The 25,955-nt window shown below is 34.4% G+C and overlaps 1 protein-coding gene and 2 non-coding genes across 3 annotated transcripts; 2 read left to right on the plus strand and 1 right to left on the minus strand.

Moving 5' to 3' along the window:
- The first annotated feature begins 405 nt into the window (after positions 1-405).
- LOC131181891 (small nucleolar RNA R71) lies at positions 406-512 on the plus strand. The gene has a single exon (XR_009150365.1). It is a non-coding gene; the product is annotated as a small nucleolar RNA R71 (small nucleolar RNA).
- A 2,386-nt stretch (positions 513-2,898) lies between these two features.
- LOC131181942 (small nucleolar RNA R71) lies at positions 2,899-3,005 on the minus strand. Its single transcript, XR_009150412.1, has one exon. It is a non-coding gene; the product is annotated as a small nucleolar RNA R71 (small nucleolar RNA).
- Positions 3,006-3,910: 905 nt separating this feature from the next.
- LOC131181359 (uncharacterized) lies at positions 3,911-5,011 on the plus strand. The gene has a single exon (XM_058149408.1). The coding sequence runs from the start codon at positions 3,911-3,913 to the stop codon at positions 5,009-5,011; it is 1,101 nt and encodes a 366-aa protein (XP_058005391.1).
- Positions 5,012-25,955: the final 20,944 nt, after the last annotated feature.

Below are 25,955 nucleotides of genomic sequence, written 5' to 3' on the forward strand. Positions count from 1 at the left end.
TGCCTCTAGTTGAAGTTTCCTCCATTATTCACATAGTTCATTTGTTCTGTGGAGGGTTCATTAAAGTTGTTATATTCTGAACTCATGTACCCTCCTCCGTAGCTATCCTCATGTTGACTATTCATCCCTACTACATTAGCTTGCATTTTATCAAGCTTCCTAGTGAGCTGATCAAATTGGGCATTTATCATGCTTAGGGCGTCTACTTCCAGGACCCCTACTATTCTCCTAGCATTTCCTCTTTCATTTGACCACTCATAATTATGGTATGCAACCCTCTCTAAAAGTTCAAGTGCTTGTGTCACTGTTTTCTCCATTAGCTCACCTTCTGTAGATGAATCAACTGTGCTCCTTGTAGAAGGTGGTAACCCATTATAGAAATTTTGCGCTAATAGCCAATCCTCTATGTCATGGTGTGGACATTCCCTCTGTAGGTCTTTATATCTTTCCCATGCAACCTAGAGTGATTCACCTTCCTTTTGTCTGAAGGTGTTGAGCTCAAGTCTCAATCTTGCAGTCTTTGCAGGTAGAAAATACCTTGCTAGAAAAGCTTGTGAGAGGTTTTCCTAAGTGGTGAACATTCCAGCTAGTTGAGAAAGTAACCACTTCTTTGCTCTGTCTCGAAGGGAGAATGGGAATGCTCTAAGTCTTATGGCTTGATCAGACACTCCATTCATCTTAAATGTGTCACAAAGGGTAGGAAAGCACTGGAGGTGATAATGTGGATCTTCTGTTGGTGAACCCGCAAACTGGGTTTATTGAATCATTTAAAGCCATGCTAGTTTTAATTCAAAATTGTTGGCTTCCACTGTGGATCTAGTGACACTAGGCTGAAATCCTTGGATAGATGAAGCTCCATAGTCTCTCAAGAGACTTGGTCTGTCATTATTATCGGTCATGGTTGGAATTTTAGGATCTTCTTGATCGTGCTCTTGATGTTTCCTTTCCCTCCTGATAGCTCTCAGAGTTTTGTCTATCTTCGGATCACAGTCCAAAATTTCTTCTTCTGTCCTTGTTCTGGTCATATACAAGATCAGGCACCTGAGAGAAAAGAAAAGAAACAAAACAAATCAAATAAAATTAGATAATAAATACAATTGCCTAAATCAGCTAAATTGCCTATCGCTCGATATTACTAAAGCCAAATCCTAAGCAACAGCACCAAAAACTTGTTTGCTAGCTTTACAACCATTGCAAGTGCACAGATCGCTAAAAAGTAATAAAGCGATGAGTAAAGTATTATTACCATAAGGAATTTGATTAGTAAGTACTAATCTACACAGTAATTCTAACTGTTTAGGCTATCGAACAATGAAGGAATGAAAGTTGTCTATTTTAAATACTAAAATAATAAACTTAAAATGAAGTAATCTATTTTGGAACAATTCCGGAATTAAGATTTCACACTTGAATCTTACTATGGATGTTATCTTATTTATTTACTGGATTGGGAATCATTTGCCTTGATGGAAATCAGTCCTAAGGTATCCTAAGTCCTCTCTTAAGGCACTTAGGGTGTATTCTAATTAACTTAAACCCGACTTTCATGGTGATCAAATTAATTAAAATCCTTTAAGGTCTTTGACTAATTTTGAAATTCCACAAAGGTATTAGCCTATGTCTAGATCATAATTCCTAATTTCAAGATCTTGATTTTCTAATATTAATCTTCACCTTTTAGTCCTTCAATTAATATCTACAATCAATACTAAGTAGGTACCGGCGCATAGCATGCATTAAGATCACAAGAAATTAAATCAAGGAACAAATCTCAAATCCAATAAATAAAACTTAATATTTATCCATAATAATGATTACAAGCATTACTATCCCAATTCCAGAATATGAAAGCTACTCACTCATGAGTTCAGCAAACATCATGATAAAAAGGTAAAGACAGTAAAAAGAAATAATATAGAAGAAATAAAACAATAAAAAACAATTTAAGGAGATGGAATGAAGGAACCGAAGAGAGTTTGCAACTTTGATCTTGTGGAACTTCAACTGGAAAACTCCTCTTGATACTGATATTCTTCTCCTCAAGATGGCTGCAGAATGCGAGTTTCTTTAAAACTCCTAAAAAGTGCTATCAAAGGATCGTCTCTTTGATTTGATGTTTTTCCTTCTATTTATAATAGCTGCTCTAGGGTTAGGTCATTTTGAGTCTAAAAAACCTTAGGAGTCTGATTTGAATGTATGAGCAAGAGTGGGAACTCGGGTTTAAAAATTGGCTGCCGCATGGTACACGGCCCGTGTGTCACTATACGGACCCAGGCCGTGTAACTTGTTGGAGTGGAATTGCAGAATCTTGCATTGGCACAGAGACTTACACAGGTCTGCACTGGCTACACGGGCCTGGTTACACTGGCCATGTTCTTTTGTTCTCAGAAAGTTCTTTGAGCTTGTGCCTGGTAGAGACATACACGGGTCCTTGCAGATTACACGGGTCCAATTACTCGACCCGTGTACTTGTGTTTCTCCATTGATTCTCTTGGCTTTCTTATGGCAGAGAGTTACACGGGTCTATGGCTTTGTTTGCACGGCCCGTATACTTTGTATCAGCAGAAATTCTGAGTCTTTTGACCTCTCCAAGCTTCCCTTTTGCACTCCTATACTCTGGGGCTTCACCTAAACATCGGAAATGATGCATAAAACATGGAATTAAGGGCTTGACAATAGAAATTATAAAAACTAATGAAATCAACTACTATGCATGAGATTACTCACCTAAATGCTATGAGATAGTATCGAAATGTGCTTAAAAACATCTATACAATTCAAGTGTATCAAAACCGAGCTAGAGAGTGGTTACATTCTTTGCCACTGGGTTCTATCGCAATATGGGATGAATTTTCTCAAGCATTTTTAGCTCAATATTTTCCACTAAGCAAGATAGCTAAGCTAAGAAATGAGCTGACTTCTTTCAAACCTAGAGATGATGAGAGCTTGTATGAAGCATGGGAGAGGTACAAGGATTTGCAAAGGAGATGTCCACACCATGGGATTCCTGAGTGGATGCTTGTTCAACACTTTTATAATGGAGTTTCAGCAGCTATTAGAAGTACAATTGATGTATCTTCTAGAGGTGATCTTATGGAGAAATATGAAGATGAAGCTTTTTCTGCTCTAGATAAAATTGCTTATAACAACTAGCAGTGAAGTTGTGAGAGGAATGAGATCAAGAAATCAGCTAGTATGTTTGAGCTTAATGGCATGAATAAGATTAATGCTAAGTTTGATGCTTTGACAAGGAAAATGGATAAGCTAAGCATGAAAGTAGATTCTTCAATTGGAGGTTCAAGTAATTTAGTAGATGTTGGAGCTGCAAATGTCAACTGTGCAGTTGAATTTCCTACATTTAGTCAAGATTTTTCAAGTAAGCAAGTGGATTATGTGGAGAACTATAATAAAAAACCAGGTGGTAACCCATTTTCTACAACTTATGATCTAGCTTAGAGAAATCACCCTAATTTCTCTTGGGGAGGTAGACAAGGATAACACCAAAATTTTCAGCAACCTTCTGGGTATCAACAACATCAGAATTTTTAGCAGAATAGAGGTCTTCCTCCTAGAATTCCTAAACCTCAAAATGGATCTGTTCCACCACAACAAGCACAACTAGACAAGAAAGGTAGATTGGAGGCCATGATTAAGACTCTACTAGTAAGCCATGAAAATTAACAAGAAATGATTTCTTAATTAGCATCTAAAATGGATCAAATGGCAACACATAATAAGATGTTAGAGAATCAAATAGCTCAATAAGCTAGCTCTTCATATAGTAAAGCTTTTGGGAAGCTTCCTAGCCAACTTGAGAATACAAGGGAGCAATGCAATGCAGTTACTTTAAGAAGTGGAAAGGTAATGGGGGAAGAACAGGAAATTGAAGTAAAGTTGAAAGAAAAGAAAGATGAGTGTGAGAGTGGAAGCAAATGAAGAAAAAGAAGCTAAAAAGGGAATTGAAGAGAAATATGTACCTCCTGCACCGTACAAGCCACCATTGCCCTTTCCTCAGAGGTTTCAGAAAGCAAAAATAGATAAGCAGTTTGGGAAATTCCTTAAAGTTTTGAAGAAGTTGTATATCAACATTTCATTCATAGATGTCATTTCTCAAATGCCTTCTTATGATAAGTTTTTAAAGGAGATTCTATCAAATAAAAGAAGGTTAGAAGATTATGAAATTGTTGCACTTACTGAGAAGTGCAGTGCTATATTGCAGAACAAGCTCCCACCTAAGCTGAAAGATCCTAGAAGGTTTTCCACACCATGTCACATTGGAGAAACAAGTATTAAGAGGGCATTATGTGACTTGGAGGCTAGTGTCAGCTTGATGGCACTTTCCATATGTGAGAAGTTGAAGGTTGGAGATCTAAAGCCCACAACTATTTCTTTACAGTTAACTGATAGATCTATAAAGTATCTAGTTGGGATTTTAGAGAATGTGTCATTAAAAGTTGGGAAGTTTTTCATTTTAGTGGATTTTATTGTACTAGAGATGGAGGAGGATGTAAGAATGCCTATTATACTTAGAAGGCCATTTTTAGCCACTGCAGGAGCTAATATAGATGTAAAGAATGGGAAATTGAAGTTGACGATGGAGGAAGAGGAAATAGAGTTTAATTTATTCCAACATTCCAAGGAACCAGCTATGATGAATTCTTATTATAGGGTAGATGTTATAGAGCATGATGCTAAAATTGAAGTTACTAAACTAGAGGAAAATCAAGCAATTCCAATGCAATGTAATCAGCATAAAGTGCGAAAGAAAAAGTTAGCTTCACCATCTCATTTGATTAAAAATGAAACTCCAAAAGTTAAGCTCAAGCCTCCATCTAAATCACTTAAAAGAGGAAATTCATCTAAAGTTTATAAGAATATTTTTCAAGATATGGTTGGGATTCTAAACAAAGCAATAAGTATTTTCACATATAATGGGAAAAAGTTGAAGTATAAATTCATTTCAGTACCTATTGTAAAAGGAGGCAACATTTTCCAATTCCAACCACCGTGAGCTTTGAAAAAAAGGGGTCAAGCTAAGACTTAAAACAAGTGCTTCTTGGGAGGCAACCCAAGCGTATCCTTTTATAGTTTATTAATTTTCCATTTCATTTTATTTCATTTTAGTTTTTACCCTCATTAAACTCAAAGGTGACATTTGTTTACCTTTTGTAGGTCATTCATGAAGATTGGGCAAATTGAGACTTGTAGCAAAAAGGGAAAGAATTGAGAGGGAGCAAGTATAAAGCAAATTTTTGCATTTATCCAGTCCCTGTGAACAGTAACACTTTTAAACTTGTGTTAACTTGCTGATATAGAAAATCTATTTGATAGCATATGTTTAAAGTTGTGTCTTGTGTAAATTTTGTAAAATGCAACTTGAAGGAGGATCGATTTTGATGTTTAGGACTGATAGGAGCTTTATTGAAGTGCAAAAATAGTGTTTGTTGAATTTTACTTTTTAGTGTATATATAGTTTTTATAGTTTATTAGAATTTTCATTTGGTTTAAGTCACTGCTTATGTTACTATTCATGCTACTGTTCATGTTGCTTAAGAAGTCAATTTGTGACACCCCTTACTTGTCTATAATGCAGTCGAGTAAGATATGCCACACATTGTATCGGAACATCATATTTTATCTCAATTATTTTTATCCTTTCTTATTTATTTTTTTTATAGTTATGAAGTACAATTTGTGAAATATGATTCATTTAAGTCATTTATTAAAATTATAAATTTATTTGAGGTTCAGCAAATTTTATAGAAAATCCGGCAGAGTACCGGCTAAAAATGGAGAAAACAGTTCTTCGGAACCTGTGAAAAACACTTCCAATATGTTTTCAATCATTCCCAAACTCCATTTCATCAACAAAGTCTCAATATGTTTCAACAATATTTCAATTTCTCATTCATTCATTTCACATGATATTTATAGACAAGTCCTAAAAAAAATACTCAATTTTTCCATTCATAAACACAAATTTCCACTATTTACATGAATACCAAAATATATATTACATAAGTCTCAATTATACATGAGAAAATAAAAGTTAATTACAAAATACCCAAAATGAAACCTAGTGTCCTACCAATGCACTGAAGTCGATGAGGTGACATAGACACTATGCAGAGCTGCAGATGGTCTCACCCAGTCTGTGGTCTACTGGGCTCTCTGTTGGTCTCTTAAGAACCTACTCGTGGCAAACATGCAACGCACTAAGCAATAATGCTTAGTGGTGCCAATATTAGAATAAAAAGGAAAAACAAGAAATAAATATGCAGTGAATATATTGATGTCTTATGCAGATAAATTTTCGATAATTATTTGTAGTCTTACTTATTTTGTACTTGTTATATTCATTATTTCATTAAATTTATCCATTTTCATTTTTGGTTGCCCAAGTAACCTATACTGGATGACTGGACTGGATAAATGGGTAAACTAGTACAGGGTATCAAGTACCTCAGGCCGTCACACCATCGGTCACATATGTATCTCCCGGTGTGCAACATAATAGCTATTAAGCTATAATAAACATTAGGTACAAGGCCAACTATTATCACAATGTCAGAATGACTAAAAGCCATAAAATTACAGAATGGCATAATGCCATGTGCAGTACTGCTAACTGAACCCTATTGGTATACCAACCTATCCAAACCAATCTTACTAGGTGTACTAGGGCATGTTATATTTTTAAATTTTACAATTCTTAAAATTTAAGTTTAGGTGTTATTATTCATTTTCTTAGTCAACTAAAATGTTGGCTTTTGCATAGACAATAGGTACATTGGTTCTAATACTCCCAACATACCACATTTTGTATTCTAAAGTTGTTGGTATTGGTTGCCAATACCATTTCTAAGCTTAGTGTTAGTTGCTCAAATTTTTAGATTTTAAGCATTATGTTTACTGTTCCATTAGTTATTTGTAAAGTAGGAATTTGGCAAAGTTGTCTTCATGAAAGTTGTTCCTTATTGTGTCTAGTTACATTTCTTTTTTTGAATCACTCCATTTGGAGTTTTGTAACTCAAGTTATGGCCTAAACACCATAACTGGCCAGATTGCAAATTTTTCAGATTTTCTGGACAGAACCAAATCTACAGTGTTTTAAGCACTGATTGCAGGTCAGTTTTTGAACATGTTATGATCAAAATTTGAGTTTGATTTCTTCATGAAAGTTGTAGGTCTATGTCTCAAATTTCTTCTAGTAAAATTTCAGCTCAATTGGACCTTTCTACACTGAGTGATGACCAAATGAATAAACAGTATTCATTTGGTCATTTTGCCTAGGCAGAATACAAGTCACCTGGATTAGGGCAATTTTTAGATCAACTTAGTTTGGTTTTCTGGGAAGGTTTTCTTCACCAAAGTTGTGCCATTATGTGCCTTGTTTCATGTACAATTAGCCTTGCACCAATTGAACCTATACAACTCCATTTATGGCTGCCCAAACCTACTGGACTCACACTCAGTCCTGCAGGTCACCAAGGGCAGCACACCAAATTTCAACTCCAACATCCTTACTCACTTCAATTCTTCCTTACACACATTCAAATGGTCACTAATTGACCATTACAAGGATAACATACTATTACATGAGCAAACCCTAATATTGTTAAGTGTCCGCATTTGTCAAGTTCATTCATGCATAATCCTTGCAATTTACTTACACAACCATGTTCCATCACTCATCTAATACCAAGGGCTGCTCATAACCATTTTGCTATTAAGAAAAATTATCAAACCCTAACTAACCCTAGCTGCTGAAATTTTTAGGGTGCACACACACACATGTTTATTTTATTTTCTTATATTTCCTACACATTTCATGCCATTAAACATGAACTAAAACAAAAATAGTAAGAGTTGGACACTAACCTTGTTGGAGCTGAATTTCAAGCTAACCAAACTTCCTCTTTCCTTCCTCTTTTGGCTGCCTAGAGGATGTTCAACTTGCAAGGTCAATTTTTTGTGAAGCTAGGTAATGGTTTCAAGGTGAGATGAGGTGAGTTTTAAAGCTTTGGTGAGCTTTAATGGAGGTTTGGGTATGGAGGAGAGGTTTCGGCTGATTTTAGGTGGGTGTGACTGATGATCCTTTTTTTTATTCTTATCTCTTTTTATTTGTTTTAAGTGGGCTTGGTTAATTGTAATTGGTGGTAAATGTTTAATGACATCATGGTGATGTCATAATTAGCCTTTTATCTCATTTTCTCTTATTTTCTTCTCTACTCATTTTCAATTTAATTTTTAGCAATATTTATTCACATTTTATGTCATAATAATTATTTACTTAACTGGACAAGTTAGCCAAAAATCACCTCTAAAGGCGAAATGACCAAAATGCCCTCTGTTTGGCTTAACAGAATAAAATTGTCTGTACCGATTGAAAAATTTTTCTAAGCATTTTCTTGACATTCTAATGCCTTAGAAACCTCAATGACCCTTTTCTGGAGTCTCAAAATTATTTTATAAATTTTCTCCCAGGTCTAGGACTCCTAGTTGTGAGAACCGTAACTTCCCACTAGGTTACCCATCGCTAGGGCACCGGCTCATTTAACTTGATTGTATTTTATTTCTAAAATTTTTCCTAAATTTTTCTTGTTAATATTTGAGTTAATTATGATTTCTCACTTTAATTTAAATATTTTTCCAACCGTTCTAGCTGTCCAGAATGACACCGGTCACCGGAATAGTAGAATTATAGAGTTGCTACAAGGAGGGTGTTACGACTCTTCCCTTCTAATTTAAATTTCGTCCTCGAAATTTACCTGATGCAAATAGTTGAGGGAACTATTGCCTCATCGTCTCTTCACTTTCCCAAGTTGCCTCCTCGATATTGTGGTGCCTCCAAAGCGCTTTCACTAATGGAATTTGCTTATTCCTCAACTCTTTCACTTCCCAAGCTAGGATCCGTATGGGTTCTTCATATGTCAAATCTGGTTGTACTTCAATTTCTTCCATGGAGATGAAATGTGAAGGATCTGAGTGGTATCTTCTTACCATAGACATGTGGAACACGTTGTGGATCTTATCCAGCTCTTGTGGTAAAACTAGCTTGTAGGCCACTAGACCCACACATTCAATGACTTCGTATGGGTCAATGAACCTAGGGCTTAACTTACCTTTTCTTCCAAACCTCAGTACCTTTTTCCACGGTGACACCTTGAGAAAAATTTTTTCGCCAACTGCATATTCTATTTCTTTTCTCTTTAGGTCGGCATAAGATTTCTGTCTATCTGAGGTGACCTTTCGATTGGCTTTGATTAGCTTTACCTTCTCCTCAGTCTGTTTCACCAGGTCTGGCCCTACTAGTTTAGCTTCACCCAATTCAGTCTAACACACTGGAGTTCTACATTTCCTCCCATACAGTGCTTCATATGGGGCCATTTGGATGCTAGCTTGGTAGCTATTGTTGTATGCAAATTCTGCCAGTGGGAGGTATTTATCCCAACTTCCCTCAAACTCAATGACACAACTCTTCAGCATATCCTCAAGGACCTGACATATATTTCACGTTATTATTATCATTTCAGTTCAATATTTGTAAGTTCAATTGGTTTCAATTGTTTACCTGGATTACTCTTTCTGATTGCCCATCCGCCTGAGGATGGAAAGCTGTGCTGAAGTGGAGTTGTGTACCCAAGGATTCATGCAAATTCTTCCAAAATCTCGATATAAACCTTGGGTCTCGATCAGATATGATGGAAAGTGGAATACCATGCAGTATAACTATCTCACTGATATACAATTCTGCTAACTTCTCCAGTGAGTAGTTCGTCCTAACTGGCAGAAAGTGTGCTGACTTCGTCAATCTATCTACTATCACCCATACTGCATCATGCTTCTTTTGGGTGAGAGGTAGACTACTTAAAAAATCCATGGTGACCCGATCCCATTTCCATTCAGGTATGTGAATAGGTTGCATGTAACACCCCTATGTTCGGTAGTGCGTTCTACTGTTCCGGTGACCAGTGTCGGTCCGGACAGCTAGAATGCCTACAACTACATTTAAAAGTTAGTGAGGAGACATAAAATAATAAAATACAAGAAAAGAAAATATAAGAAAAATAAAGGAAAAATAATAGCAATGAAATGTAACCAAGTTAAATGAGCTGAAAACCATAGCGATGGGTGACCGCACGAGGAAATTGCGGCGTGGACCATTGACTAGCCCTGGACCGCGGGAAACCCTGGAAAATATTTTTAAGACTTAAATGAACATCTATTGAAGTATAAATGTCATTAGAAATATCAAAGAAAAATTAATTAATTAGTATAAACAAAAACGAGAAATCGAGAAAATGACAAAACTGGGTGTTATCGAAAAATCGGGAATGCAACCCGAATAGGGTCATTGTGGTCATTTGACATTCCGAGTTACCATTTGACCTAAATGTCCATTAAAAATAAGTGGTATTGAATTTTAAAAAACCCATGAAAAAGGAAATTAAATGTCAAATACAATATATGAAAAGTGAGGGGTAAAGATTAGGATAATTAAAAGTTTAATATCTTAATATTTAATCAAGTTAGTGGACATTAAGTGGCACAATATAAAGCACCTAAGGACACCTAAGTGGACAGAATTTCCCACTAGCAAACCCATCTGCTTCACTTCCATTCTCCATAGCCGAATTGAATTCTCAAAAGCCTCCATTGAAGCTCTCACGTCCAAGCTTTGATTGTCCATCTTCAAGCCATGGTTTGTGTTAAACCATACCCCTCCGTAAGGCATAACATGATCCTGTAGTATACCTAATGAATTACCAACTTCGTCTACTGATAACCCATTAAATACACTACAGGGGATTTTAAAACTTTTCTTACTTCTTTTTACAGTGGTGAGCACTATTGATAGGTGTTAAAAAAATTTTTAACTGAAGTGAAACCAAATAACACATTTGAAGTATTAATAATTTCTGTAAAAATTTTGGCAGAGTGCCATCTATATTTTGAATAAAACAGTTCTCCAAAAACCTGTAAAAAGCACTTCAAATATATAATTCCTCAATCCCAAACTCCAACAATTTGTTCAACACAATAAATTTCTCAAACATTATCAACACAGTTCAATAACCAATTTCCCAGTGTTTCTAAAAACTGAGATAAATGAAATATTTCACAATTTTTACAAGCCAAAATAATTTACAAATTTAGTTTACAATTTTAATGAACAATTTTAATTTACAACTGCGCAAAACCAAGAACAATATATACATACAGTGAACATACATTACAATACAAAATGCAAAAATATGGTATGCTCAATATACCCGATGAACTCTCAATACAGCATTAGCAGCCTAGTTTGTTGCCCTGTCAGTCAGTCTACTTGCGACAGCAATGAAAAGTTATCGCTGAGTAAAATTTACTTAGTGGTGCATAATAACAATTTGAAATGCGATATATAAATCTTTTATTGACAATTCACAAATCAAGTAATTCACAATTCCATTTCACAATTTACAAAGTTTATATAACACAAATTTGATCAAATAATTGAATAACACAGTTTTGCCAATCAATAACACAATTTGATCAAATAACTGAATAACACAGTTTTGCCCATCAATAACACAATTTGATCAAATAATTGAATAACACAGTGTTGCCAATCGATAACACAATTTAGGCCATGACACAATTTTTTTCGCACATGCCATGTTATACACCACAACAAGACACACTCACCCCAATAATCGAAATCAATGAGAGAGGAAGCTACCTAAATAATGAGTACTCATCCACACTCACCTCAGACTGACAAGTCAAAGAGGGAGGAATATAATCACACTCACCTCATAAATGGAGGAGGAACATAGTAACAGTGTCATGCCAAGTGTGAATCAAAACAATTCTAAATCACAATATTTAAATATTTCATACAAACCACAAATCATATTTTATCTCAAAATTTACATTTGGAAAGTAGGCAACACAATAATTTTCAAAGTTAAAACAATAAAAAATTATTCATAACTCAATTCTCCAAATAAATTTTCTAGTAAAAGCAGTGAATATAAAAAGTATTGTGCACAAACACAATTTAAAACTATAATGTTCAAATAAATTTTTAAGTAGAAATTAAGAAATCAAAATTATTGTGCACAAACACAATTTTAAACAATAACATACAAATAATCATAATTTATTTCAATTGAAAAATTCAAAAGAAATAACTATTGTGCACAAACCTCTGATATATGCTTCTTGGCCCTAACTCAGGGTACCTTATGCTTCTCAATATCCTTTTCAACTGAAACACATAATTTAAAGTGTTTTAGTACTCAATGAATTTGTTTCTAACAATAAAATCCAATATTTAAATTTTCTTGGTACTATTCCCTTCAATTCATTTCATTAGTCAACCTATAATATTGACCCTTGATGCACTCTAAGTGAGTCAATTCTAATGTTACCAATATGTCACATTTTAGAGCCCCTTAGTGTTGGTAGATGTTACCAATTTCATTTCCAAGTGTATTGCATTTTATTGCAATTTACCAGATTTCGGTGTACTGTTTTGACCTAGCCGGACGACCTAGTTCCCTCGGTTTTCGAGTTTTGGTCTAAACTACAAACTTGTAGGTCTATGTCTTATTGCACGCGAGAAAAAATTTTAGGTCATTCTGAGTTGTGTAGACCAAGTTATGGTCAATTTACCAATGCTGGACAGAATGTACCAAAATGGTAACTTTAGGTCATTTTTAGGTCACTTTTGGTTCGGCCAGTTTTGGTACCTGAACTTGTGCAAGCTATTTGACTTACTTATGATCATTTCTGGGTGTTGATGTCTTCATAAGAATTGTAGATATATGTATAAACTATTCATGATAAAAATTTTAGGTCAATTGGACCTATTTTGAGTGAGTTATGGCCAAAACACCAACTGCTGCCCAAATAGTCAATTTTCAGGCTTTCAAAGCACTAATCCGGATTTGGTCATTTTTCAAGTCATCTTCTAGGCAGAATTTTGGTAAGTTTCCTTCATGAAAGTTGGCACATTTTGTGCCTAGTTTCACCTCCAATTTGTCTCATACCAATTGGAGCCACACACTTAAGGTTCTAAGCCAAAACATATACTGCCCTATTACACATTGTTCATCACTCATCAATTACACATCCTATGCTTACCAAGTTAACTCTTCCCTGTCATTTCTGTTTTGTACCTTACCATTAACAAATTTAACAACACATTTTTGGTCATTTTTGCAGCTTATAACCATTCTCAATATGCACACTATAACCCAGAATTTTCCAAGTCCAATTACAATAATTAAACACATGAACGCACCTCATTTACATGTCCAAATTCAAACCTTTATACACACATACATGCTGCCATCCATAACAACATAATTCAACAATATAATTCCATAAACCAAACCATGGAACAACACATTTTGATCTTCTTCATAAGGCTGCCACAAGTTTACACATACCCATCAATTTCCACTTTCACTTTTCAAGCTTACAATTTAAACCTAACACATGGAATTCAACTTCAATACAATTAAACATTTAAATCATCATTCAAACCACTATTTACATGCAAGAATAAGCTGTTCTTATTGAGGTTCCATGGCTGCCAAAATTTACATTTCGACTAATTCATCAAACTTCAAAAATTCTTCCACAAATCAACTACCCACAACATCCACTCAAAGTTTAATGAAGAAAGGGAGAGAAAATGAGCACTTACTTAATTTGAAGCTTGTTAAAAACTCATCAAAACCCTTCCTTCTTGCTGCCAATCTCTTTACCAAGTTGTGTAGGCAAGCTTTAATGAAGAAGTTGAGGTGAAATGAGGGCTTGAATGGAGGTGCATGGTGGTTGTTCATGTTTCGGCCATTGTTTTGAGAGGTTGAAGATGAATTCATCTTCTGTCCCAAATGGCTTTTACATCTGTCCACTTAAAGGTTTATTTAATCCCATAGTGCTCCACTAATCATCCTAAGCATTATAATAATCAACTTTAGTTAATTTCAATTACATCCCTTAGATTTCCTTCATTTATTCTATGTAATTGACTTCTAATTTTTATGGCATTTCCTAAGTGCAATATCATTTATTTTTAATGGACATTTAGGTCAAAAGGCAACTCGGGGTGTCAATTGACCACAATGCCCCTATTCAGGTTGCATTCCCAATTTTTCAGTAACATCGAGTTTTGTCGTTTTCTCGATTTCTCGTTTTTCTTTGTACTAATTAATTAATTTTTCTTTGATATTTCTAATGACATTTATACTTCAATAGATGTTTATTTAAGTCTAAAAAATATTTTCCAGGGTTCCCCGCAATCCAGGGCTAGTCAACGGTCCTCGTCGCAACTTCCTGGTGTGGTAACCCATCGCTACGGTTTTTGGCTCGTTTAACTTGGTTACATTTCATTGCTATTATTTTTCCTTTATTTTTCTTGTATTTTCCTTTCTTTTATTTCATTATTTTATGTCTCCTCACTAACATTTAGATGTAGTTCTAGGCATCCTAGCTGTCCGGACAGACACTGGTCACTGGAATAGTAGAACGCACAACCAAACATAGGGGTGTTATAGTTTGCACAAGAGTTCTTCATTAAAGTTAAAGTATACAGCTTGGGCAACATTTTGGGAGCAAGAAAGGGAAGTTTTGGTGGAGTTTTGAGGAAAGTCCATAAGAGGTAAATGTGTATTTTTCATTCTTGCTTCATTAAACTTTGACTGGAGGTTGTGGGTAGTTGATTTATGGAAGAATTTTTTATGTTAATGAATTATTGGAGTTGAGCCATTTAGGCAGCCATGAAACCTCACCATGAACAGCTTGTCCTTACATGTAAATGGTTGTTTGAATGTTGATTTAAATGTTTAATTGTATTGAAGTTGAATTTCATGCGTAAAGTTTGATTTATAGGCTTGAAAAGTGACAAAGGAAGTTGATGGGTATGTGTAAATTTGTGGCAGCCTCATGAAGAAGATTGAAGTATTTAAGTTCATGAAATATTGTTGAATTATGTTGCTTATGATGGCAGCATGTGTATGTGAATAATTGTTTGGATTTGGACATGTAAATGAGGTATGTTCATGTGCTTAAATTGTGTAAATGGACTTGGAAAATTCTGGGTTATAATGTGTATGTTGAGAATGGTTACAAGCTGTCCAAAATGACCAAAAAGTGTTGCTAAATGTGTTAATGGTAAGGTACAAACCAGAATTGGCATGAAGGAAGTAATTTGGTAAGTGTTGAATATGTAATTAGTAAGTGTTTGAAAAGGATGTTGAGGGCAGTGTGCAAATAGGCCTATAACCGTAAGTGTGTGACTCTAATTGGTATGAGGACAATCGAAAGTGAAACTAGGCACAAAATGTGCCAACTTTGGTGAAGAAAGCCTACCTAAATTTTGTCCAAAAAGTAACCTTAAAAACGACCAAATCCGGATTAGTGACTAGAAAGCCTGGAAATTGACTATTTAGGCAGCAGTTAGTGTTTTGACCATAACATACCTCAAAAAAGGTCCAAATGACCTGAAATTTTTACCATGAATAGTTTAGACATAGATCAACAATTCTTATGTGTTAGTAGTATGCCCTAGAGCATATCATTTAGTATGTATCTTGTACATATTTTATTAATAAAAGGCATTTCTACTTTTCCGTTTACATAATATATTTATGTGTAATAGAAAAGGTCCATTGATATTTTGTTAGAAATATTATTCTTAAGTTGTTAAGAATATGAGTGACAATATTTCTAGCACAAAGTATCATAAATAGGTTCGCAATCGAGGATACTTCATAATAAGGACATGACTTATCCAGAAAGATTGTATTCATGTTTGTTCCCAAGTTATTTATATGAGATATAAATAAGATGGAATGGTGAGTCTCATGCCATATAACAAACATGATAGGCACTTATAAATGATAAGTAGGTCGAACTGACACTTATGACAAGCACATGGAGTTTACTCTTGTCAATGTTTTGTCATAAATCATATCGCATATAATCTTTAGACTGAGATAGCACAGTTATCTTGTATATAGGTAGTTTGAGTTTGATCTGCTTTCATACTTGTACTATGTATGGGTATATGGGCATGTGTTGGCTCCTACTAGTTATATATGGAGGTAGGTGTTGATCAAGATGGAATCTGTTCCTCTAAGTAAATAGAGATAAAATCCTATGTTCATTTAATTGTTCTTGATGTTTCAAGTTCTGGCCAGACAGATAGATTTATTCGAAAAGAGTTTCGATGAGAAAAATCTTTTAATCAAGAACTGGAATTAAAAGAGAACATAATATTCATAGCAAATGGAGTTTGACATAAACCATGACTCAGCTTGAGTTGGGATTTTTATGTAGAGATTCTAGTGCATGGTAACATATGCTTATAGGTTCATTTAAGGTAAACCTTATTACTAATGGGGTGGCCATGGCATGCTATGCTAGGTGTTAACCATGGTCTATGAGGTTCATAAAATGATTTAGAGAAATCATTTATGGTAAGAAAGAGTTCGATGATATTAAGAGTTGATATCATGTCTCATTGCCAATTAGTGATGAGCATAGTAAGTCACACACATACACAAGTTATAACCTATATAAATATGATTTAATTAATTAATTAAAGAGTTTAATTGATTAATTAAATAGGTTTGGTTTGCAATTAGATTGCAAAGTCCCTAGCATGACTTGAAACCAAATCTAGATTATTGGATGTGTAGTATAAATTAAATTTATATTTAAAGTGTTTAAATATGAATTTAATTGATGAGAAATTAATTAATAGAGATTAATTAATTAATTTATATTTGATATAAATTAATTAGAAGAAGAAAATAATTATTTTGGGTTGAGAACTCACAATTAAGACACGCATTTTGGTCATTTCACGACACGTGGCACCATGAGATGGTGACACATGGCATAACACATAAGCTTGCCAAATATTTTTTAATCATGTAAGATGATTAAAATCAAGATTAAATATAGGTTTGACACTTGGCACAATGTGATTGGGTCACTTAAACCTAGAGCTAATCAAAAGGTGACATGTGGCTAGGGTTTAATGTGTTAACCTAGCTATTTAAGTGTGGTTATGAAAAGAAAACATAACCAGCAGCCTCTCCTCTCAATTGTCACGCCACTTTGAGCCTCTCCAGCTATTTCTCTTCATCTCTCATCAATTCAAAGAGATTAGCCATCAATCTCTTGAATTAAGAACGCTAGAAATAGTTTCTAGTATCCTGTTTACATCTCTAATCTCTTAAAAAGGCAGAACTTGAATTTCTAATTAATAGAAAAGGCTTTAGAAGCTGTTCAAGGGCTGCCATAGGTGTTCTTGGTGTGGACAAGCTAGAGGGACAACATTTGGTGTCCTGAAGACGAATCTCAAAGGCACGCAAAGACATCAAGAGGTTAGTGTAATCGTTCTTGATTTAATCTAGGGTTCTAAAATTAATCTGATTAATTTTAAAATCTTAAATGGCAAATACAGATCCAAAAACATATTAAAAGAGTTTTAATATGTTGTTTATCATTGAAATCAAATAGATAAAAATAAATCTTGCATGGTGCATGTGACCCTAGGTAAAAAATTTTTGAATTCAATAGTATAATCTTGTGTTTTTCACGCTTCCGTTCCTTCAATTGGTATCAGAGCCACTATATTTGCCATTTAGATTGTTGATTATATAATTTAATTGTGTGTATGATCATGAGATCAAGAGATTATTGCTGGTTGCAAAGCAAGGTGTGGCGTCACACATGGTGAAGCCACCAATGGTGGCGGCAACAATGGTTCCATGGGTGGTTCAAGGTTTGGCTTTTAATTCTGCAATTGTTGTATGATCTAAGGCCTATTCTTTGACTAATTAAAGTGTTTAATTAGTTGTTTTAATCACACAATTAAATTATGATTCAAATCAGAATTTTAAAAATTGTTTGAATGTGATTCAAATCTGAATTTTAAAAGTTATTTGAATGTGATTCAAATCTGAATTTTTAAAGTTGTTTGAATCATATTTAAATCTGATTTTTTAAAATTGATTGAATAAAATTCAGATCTGATTTTTTAAAAAATATTTGAATGTGATTCAAATCTGATTTTTTAAAAAATATTTGAATGTGATTCAAATCTGAATTTTTGAAGTTGTTTGAATGTGATTCAAATCTGAATTTTTAAATTTGTTTGAATGAGATTCAAATCTGAATTTTTAAATTTATTTGAATCATATTCAAATCTAGATTTTTAAGTTGAATATGAGATATTCAATTTAATTTAAGTATGTATGTTTTATTTAATTGTTAAATAGTGATATGCATGATGGATGATCATGGACTATAAAAGACCAATGTGATTGGATTTATTTCTTTTATGTTTCTTTGGGATTGTAAATTAATTAATTTATTTTAATTTATTTTGGGCATGTATTATTAAGTTTGTAATAATTTTTGGGTTGTAATTTCATTTATTTAAGTTCTTGTAAATTCGCCTTGGTATGCCAAGGATTACTATGTAATATTGGATTGCAAGAAGTTTAAGGAGGTCAAGAGCATTGGTGGGACCAGTGGGAGGAATTCAATATCAAGTGTTGATTATGTACTCCTTCAGTAACTCTTGTAATATGAATGAATGAAATGCACCTAGGAATGCCCTGATTCAATTCTTGGTGGCTCAGAATTGAATCCCTTAGAAAGTCCATGATCATACCATATTTACTTCTTATCCATGAATGCATGAGATGTATGGGAATGTATGCAATTATATGATATATGCATGCTAAATGGATAATGTGCAAAGTGAGACCTTAATAGTAAATAGAATGACCATAAAATCTTCCAAACAAATGATTAAGTTGGAAATGCTATAATTAAAGTAATTATAACATAGGCCCTCCATTGGGGCAATTATTTTAAGAAATTTTAAATAGTTGCATGAGATGCAATTAATTTAAGAGATTTTCTTAAGAATAATTGTTAAGCATGAGATGTTGTAAATATGTAAATGGTTTGGTGGCCAATATTGGATGTACCTGAGGACATTAAAATTATTTGCATAATTACTGGCTCAATGGGATCAACTTAACTAATGCAAGATAAGTCAATAATGGATGTACCTGAGATTTTGAGCATTAGGGGCTAGGTAAAGGATTGAACCTCACATGAGATGTGATGGGCAAGGAGTTGCTCACTTATAGTTTATTGTAATTCCAATAATGGATGTACCTGAGGATGATCAATAGAATTATAAGAATTCAATCACTCACTAGAAATCCATCCAACTAGGATTTCCGTTTTCTACTTTGGAAGTGTAGGATTCGCTAAGTTAGTGGGAGGACCAATTTGATTAAAAGACCATAATCATATTTGGTTAATTACATGATACATTTGCTAATTAATCAGTTATTTCTGCAATTAATTTTCGATAATAATGAGCACGAACAACTACCACCATCCAATATCCTTGCAAGCATACTTGATCGCAATAGGTTGACAGACCTAATCATGCGATTAGCTAAGAAATTTGAAACTTGTCTTGAACCTTGAACATATAGGATATGTTCTAGATTCAAATGTTCCTAGTCCCTTACCTCCAGAGGCCACACAAGAGGAACATGAAACTTTGGACAAGTGGAAGGAGCATGATATGAGAGCTAAGTGTTACATGCTTGCTTCTATGAGTAATGAGTTACAGAAGCAACATGAGAACATGCAGAGTGCGAGTAGAGATCCTCCTTTACCTACAAGAGTTGTATGGTGAGCACAAATGCTAGGTATGAGATATCTAGGCGGCTATTCGCATGAGGATGTCGAGGGACGTAATGTTGGGGATCATGTCTACAAGATGATTCGGCTGATTGAGCAGTTGGAACATCTTGACTTCAACATGGATTTCCAATTACAAACGGATTTGATCCTTCAGTCCCTTCCTGAGTCTTTTGGGAATTTTGTGACAAATTTCCATATGACTAAACAGGAATGCACCTTAGCTGGTTTACTCAACATGTTGGTTATTGCTCAAAAGAATATGCCAGGCAATAAAGGAAAAGAGGAAGCTTTGGTTGCATCTTCTTCTACTGGAAAGTCCAACAAGAAGAAGGGCAATAAGAAAAAGAAACCTCAGATTCCTGGTCCTTCCAAGAAAATAGCTAAACAGAAAAGGAAGACTAAAGCTGATAAAGGCAAAGGAAAGTGTCTCCACTGCCAACAGGAAAGTGTTTCCATTACCAACAGGAAAGTGTTTCCATTGTCAGTAAGAAAGTGTTTCCACTGGCAAGAGTATAGCAATCTAAATGAATGCAATGCCATGGTTAAAACCAACTCAAGTTCAAAATATATTTGGCACTTAAGGTTATGTCATGTTGCAGAAGATAGGATTGCAAACCCGAGAAAATGGGGATTTTATCCTCATTGGGCTCTGAGCCTACTCCAACTTGTGAATCTTGCCTTCAGGGCAAAATGACTAGATCACCCTTTGTTGGACAAGGGCTAAGAGCTGAAAATATTTTGGAGCTAATACATAGTGATGTATGTGGTCCATTTAAAAAATGGCTAGAGGGGGCTTTCATTATTTTATTACCTTTACTGATGATAAATCAAGGTTTGGGTATTTGTATTTGATGAAATACAAACATGAATCTTTTGAAAAGTTCAAAGAATTTAAATCTGAAGTAGAAAATCAAACAGGAAAGAATATTAAAGCTCTTCGATCAGATCGTGGAGGTGAATATTTGAGTAGTGAATTTGATGAATACTTGAGAGAGCATGGCATTGTTTCTCGGTGACTCCTCCAGAACGCCATACGGTGAAGGGTGTATCTTAAAAGTAGAAATCGTACCCTATTGGATATGGTACGTATTATGATGAGCTATACTGATATGCCAATCTCCTTTTGGGGATTTGCATTAGAATCAGCTTTATATATTCTGAATAGGATTCCATCAAAATCAGTTTCTTCCACACCTTATGAGATATGGCATGGAAGAAAACCAAGTCTTAAGCATGTTAAGATTTGGGGTTGTCGACTTATATCAAAAAGTCAACACCGATAAATTGGAGACAGATCGTAAAGAGGTCGATTTGTTGGATATCCAAAAGATAGTTTTGGATATTATTTTTATTTGCCTACTTCACAAAGGTTGTGATAAGTAGAGATGCCACATTTCTTGAACAACGGTTTGTTCAAGAAGGAGGCAAAAGAAGGCAAATAGAGTTAGAATTGGAGAATTGACCAACCATCGGATGGATATAGATCCATCTAGTCAACCTATACCCATTGATGAAACATCTACACTGTTCCTCGTAGAACAACCGTGGTATCTCACCCACGGTGAGATATGGTTTTCTTCATGAAGAAGAACAAGAGTTGTCTACTCATGAAGAAGTAGATCATGGAGATGATCCACTTACCTATGAAGAAGCTATATCGGATATAGAATCTTCAAAATGGATTGATGCTATGAAATCGAGAGTGATTCCATGTATAAGAATCAAGTTTGGGATCTTGTTGACCCACCGGAAGGTATTGTACCTATAGGGAACAAATGGGTTTTCAAGAAGAAAATTGGTTCTGATTGAAAGGTAGAGACCTATAAGGCAAGGCTAGTAGAGAAAGGGTTTCGCCAAAGGCAAGGAATAGACAATGAGGAGACTTTCTGCTTTGTTGCCATGCTTAAATCAATTAGGATTTTATTAGCAATAGCTGCATACTATGATTATGAGATTTGGCGGATGGATGTCAAAATGCCTTTTCTCAATGGATACATTGAAGAAAACATTTTCATGGAACAACCTAAGGGATTTGAATCCCAAGATGGTTCCAAGGTATACAAGCTAAAGCGATCCATTTATGGGTTGAAACAAGCTTCGAGGAGTTGAAACATCCGTTTTGATGAAGCCATTAAATCCTTTGGTTTTATCAAAAATGAGGATGAGCCATGTGTATATAAGAAGGTTAGTGACAGTGCTATCACTTTCCTTGTCTTATATGTGGATGACATCTTGTTGATAGGTAATGACACAGGTATGTTGACGACTATAAAGGTATGGTTGTCAAATACATTCTCCATGAAAGACTTAGGGGAGGCAACCTATATTCTTGGGATTCGCATCTATAGAGATAGAGCGAAAAGAATAATTGATTTATCCCAAAGTCTATACTTGGAAAAGGTGTTAAAGAGGTTTAACATGCTTGATTCCAAGAGAGGATTGTTACCAGTGAGACATGGTATCAACATTTCTAAAGAGATGTCTCCAAAGACACCAAGAAAGAGATAAGATGGCCAGATTCCATATGCTTGGCTATTGGAAGTTTAATGTATGCAATGTTGTGTACTAGGCCGGATATCGCATATGCTGTTAGTTTGACTAGCAGGTATCAATCCAATCCAGGTTTGGAACACTGGATAGCTGTCAAGAATATTCTTAAGTACTTAAGAAGAACTAAGGATTTATTCTTGATTTATGGAGGTGGAGACTTGCAATTGGATGGTTATCACGATTACGATTTCCAATCGGATATCGATGATAGAAAGTCTACCTGATATGTGTTCATTTGTAATGGAGGTACGATCGGTTGGAAGAGTTCCAAAGCGAGCACGATTGCGATTCCACTACAGTGAGTATATTCTGCATCGAGATCGCAAAGGAAGTCGCTTGGATAAAGAAGTTCGTGTGAGAACTTACGATGGTTCCTTCCATTGAGTCGGCGGTTCCACTACCTGTGATAACAATGGAGCGATCATCTGAGCTAAGGAACTAAGGTCTCACCCAAAATCCAAACACATAGAAAGGCACTACCACATTATCAGAGATATAGTTGGGCAAGGCGATATAGCCATGCAGAAAAATAACATCAGCTGAAAAATCCAGCTGATCCATTCACTAAGCTTTTGTCACAATTTCAGTTAAACCGACATCTTGAGAAGATGGGTCTAAGGTATTGTAATGAATGGCTCTAGTGCTAGTGGGAGATTGTTAGTAGTATGCCCTAGAGTATATCATTTAGTATGTATCTTGTACATATTTTATTAATAAAAGGCATTTCTACTTTTCCGTTTACATAATATATTTATGTGTAATAGAAAAGGTCCATTGATATTTTGTTAGAAATATTATTCTTAAATTGTTAAGAATATGAGTGACAATATTTCTAGCACAAAGTATCATAAATAGGTTCGCAATCGAGGATACTTCATAATAAGGATATGACTTATCCAGAAAGATTGTATTCATGTTTGTTCCCAAGTTATTTATATGAGATATAAATAAGATGGAATGGTGAGTCTCATGCCATATAACAAACATGATAGGCACTTATAAATGATAAGTAGGCCGAACCAGTGACACTTATGACAAGCACATGGAGTTTACTCTTGTCAATGTTTTGCCATAAATCATATCAGTGCATATAATCTTTAGACCTGAGATAGCAGCTTATCTTGTATATAGGTAGTTTGAGTTTGATATTGCTTTCATACTTGTACTATGTATGGGTATATGGGCATGTGTTGGCTCCTACTAGTTATATATGGAGGTAGGTGTTGATCAAGATGGAATCTGTTCCTCTAAGTAAATAGAGATAAAATCCTATGTTCATTTAATTGTTCTTGATGTTTCAAGTTCTGGCAGACAGATAGATTTATTCGTAAAAGAGTTTCGATGAGAAAAATCTTTTAATCAAGAACTGGAATTAAAAGAGAACATAATATTCATAGCAAATGGAGTTTGACATAAACCATGACTCTAGCTTGAGTTGGGATTTTGTAACAGAGAGATTCTAGTGCATGGTAACATATGATTATAGGTTCATTTAAGGTAAACCTTATTACTAATTGGGTGGCCATGGCATGCTATGCTAGGTGTTAACCATGGTCTATGAGGTTCATAAAATGATTTAGAGAAATCATTTATGGTAAGAAAGAGTTCTGATGATATTAAGAGTTGATATCATGTCTCATTGCCAATTAGTGATGAGCCTAGTAAGTCACACACATACACAAGTTATCACCTATTTAAATATGATTTAATTAATTAATTAAAGAGTTTAATTGATTAATTAAATAGGTTTAGTTTGCAATTAGATTGCAAAGTCCCTAGCATGACTTGAAACCAAATCTAGATTATTGGATGTGTAGTATAAATTAAATTTATATTTAAAGTGTTTAAATATGAATTTAATTGATGAGAAATTAATTAATAGAGATTAATTAATTAATTTATATTTGATATAAATTAATTAGAAGAAGAAAATAATTATTTTGGGTTGAGAACTCAAAATTAAGACACAGGGGCATTTTGGTCATTTCACAGTGTGACACGTGGCACCATGAGATGGTGACACATGGCATAACACATAAGCTTGCCAAATATTTTTAATCATGTAAGATGATTAAAATCAAGATTAAATATAGGTTTGACACTTGGCACAATGTGATTGGGTCACTTAAACCTAGAGCTAATCAAAAGGTGACATGTGGCTAGGGTTTAATGTGTTAACCTAGCTATTTAAGTGTGGTTATGAAAAGAAAACATAACCAGCAGCCTCTCCTCTCAATTGTCACGCCACTTTGAGCCTCTCCAGCTATTTCTCTTCATCTCTCATCAATTCAAAGAGATTAGCCATCAATCTCTTGAATTAAGAACGCTAGAAATAGTTTCTAGTATCTGTTTACATCTCTAATCTCTTAAAAAGCGAACTTGAATTTCTAATTAATAGAAAAGGCTTTAGAAGCTGTTCAAGGGCTGCCATAGGTGTTCTTGGTGTGGACAAGCTAGAGGACAACATTTGGTGTCAAGACGAATCTCAAAGCGCAGACAGGCACATCAAGAGGTTAGTGTAATCGTTCTTGATTTAATCTAGGGTTCTAAAATTAATCTGATTAATTTTAAAATCTTAAATGGCAAATACAGATCCAAAAACATATTAAAAGAGTTTTAATATGTTGTTTATCATTGAAATCAAATAGATAAAAATAAATCTTGTATGGTGCATGTGACCCTAGGTAAAAAATTTTTGAATTCAATAGTATAATCTTGTGTTTTTCACGCTTCCGTTCCTTCATTATGAAGACACCAAAGCCCAGAAATGGCCAGAACCAAGCCAAATAGCTTGCATAAGTTCAAGTACCAAAACTGGCCGAACCAAAAGTGACCTAAAAATGACCTAAGCCTACCATTTTAGTGCATTCTATCCAGCATTGGTAAATTGACCATATCATGGTTTACACTACTCAGAATAACCTGAAATTTTGCCCCACGTGCAATAAGACATAGACCTACAAGTTTGTATGTTGGACCGAAACCCGAAAACCGAGGGAACTAGGTCGTCCGGCTAGGTCAAAACAATACACCGAAATTCGATAAATTGCAATAAAATATAATACACTTGGAAAATGAAATTGGTAACATATACCAATACTAAAGGGCTATAAAATGTGACATATTGCTAACATTAGAATTGACTCACTTAGAGTGCATCAAGGGTCAACATTATAGGTTGACTAATGAAATGAATTAAAGGGAATAGTACCAAGAAAAATTAAATATTAGATTTTATTGTTAGAAACGAATTCATTGAGTACTGAGACACTTTAAACTTTGTGTTTCAGTTGAAAAGGCTATTGAGAAGCATAAGGAACATTGAGTCAGGGCCAAGAGGCATATATCAGAGGTTTGTGCATATTAATTTTTATTTCTCATTTTCTACATAAAAATTTAATTGAACATTATAGTTTTAAATTGTGTCTGTGCACAATACTTTTTATATTCACTGCTTTTACCAGAAAATTTATTTGGAGAATTGAGTTATGAATAATTTTTTATTGTTTTAACTTTGGGAATTGTATTTGGAAATTATTGTGTTGCCTACTTTGCAAATGGAAATTTTGAGATAAAATATGATTTGTGGTTTGTATGAAATATTTAAATATAATGATTTGGAATTGTTTTGATTCACATTTAGCATGACAATATTA

This window comes from Hevea brasiliensis, chromosome 7 (assembly GCF_030052815.1).
Source record: "Hevea brasiliensis isolate MT/VB/25A 57/8 chromosome 7, ASM3005281v1, whole genome shotgun sequence".
NCBI lineage: Eukaryota > Viridiplantae > Streptophyta > Magnoliopsida > Malpighiales > Euphorbiaceae > Hevea > Hevea brasiliensis.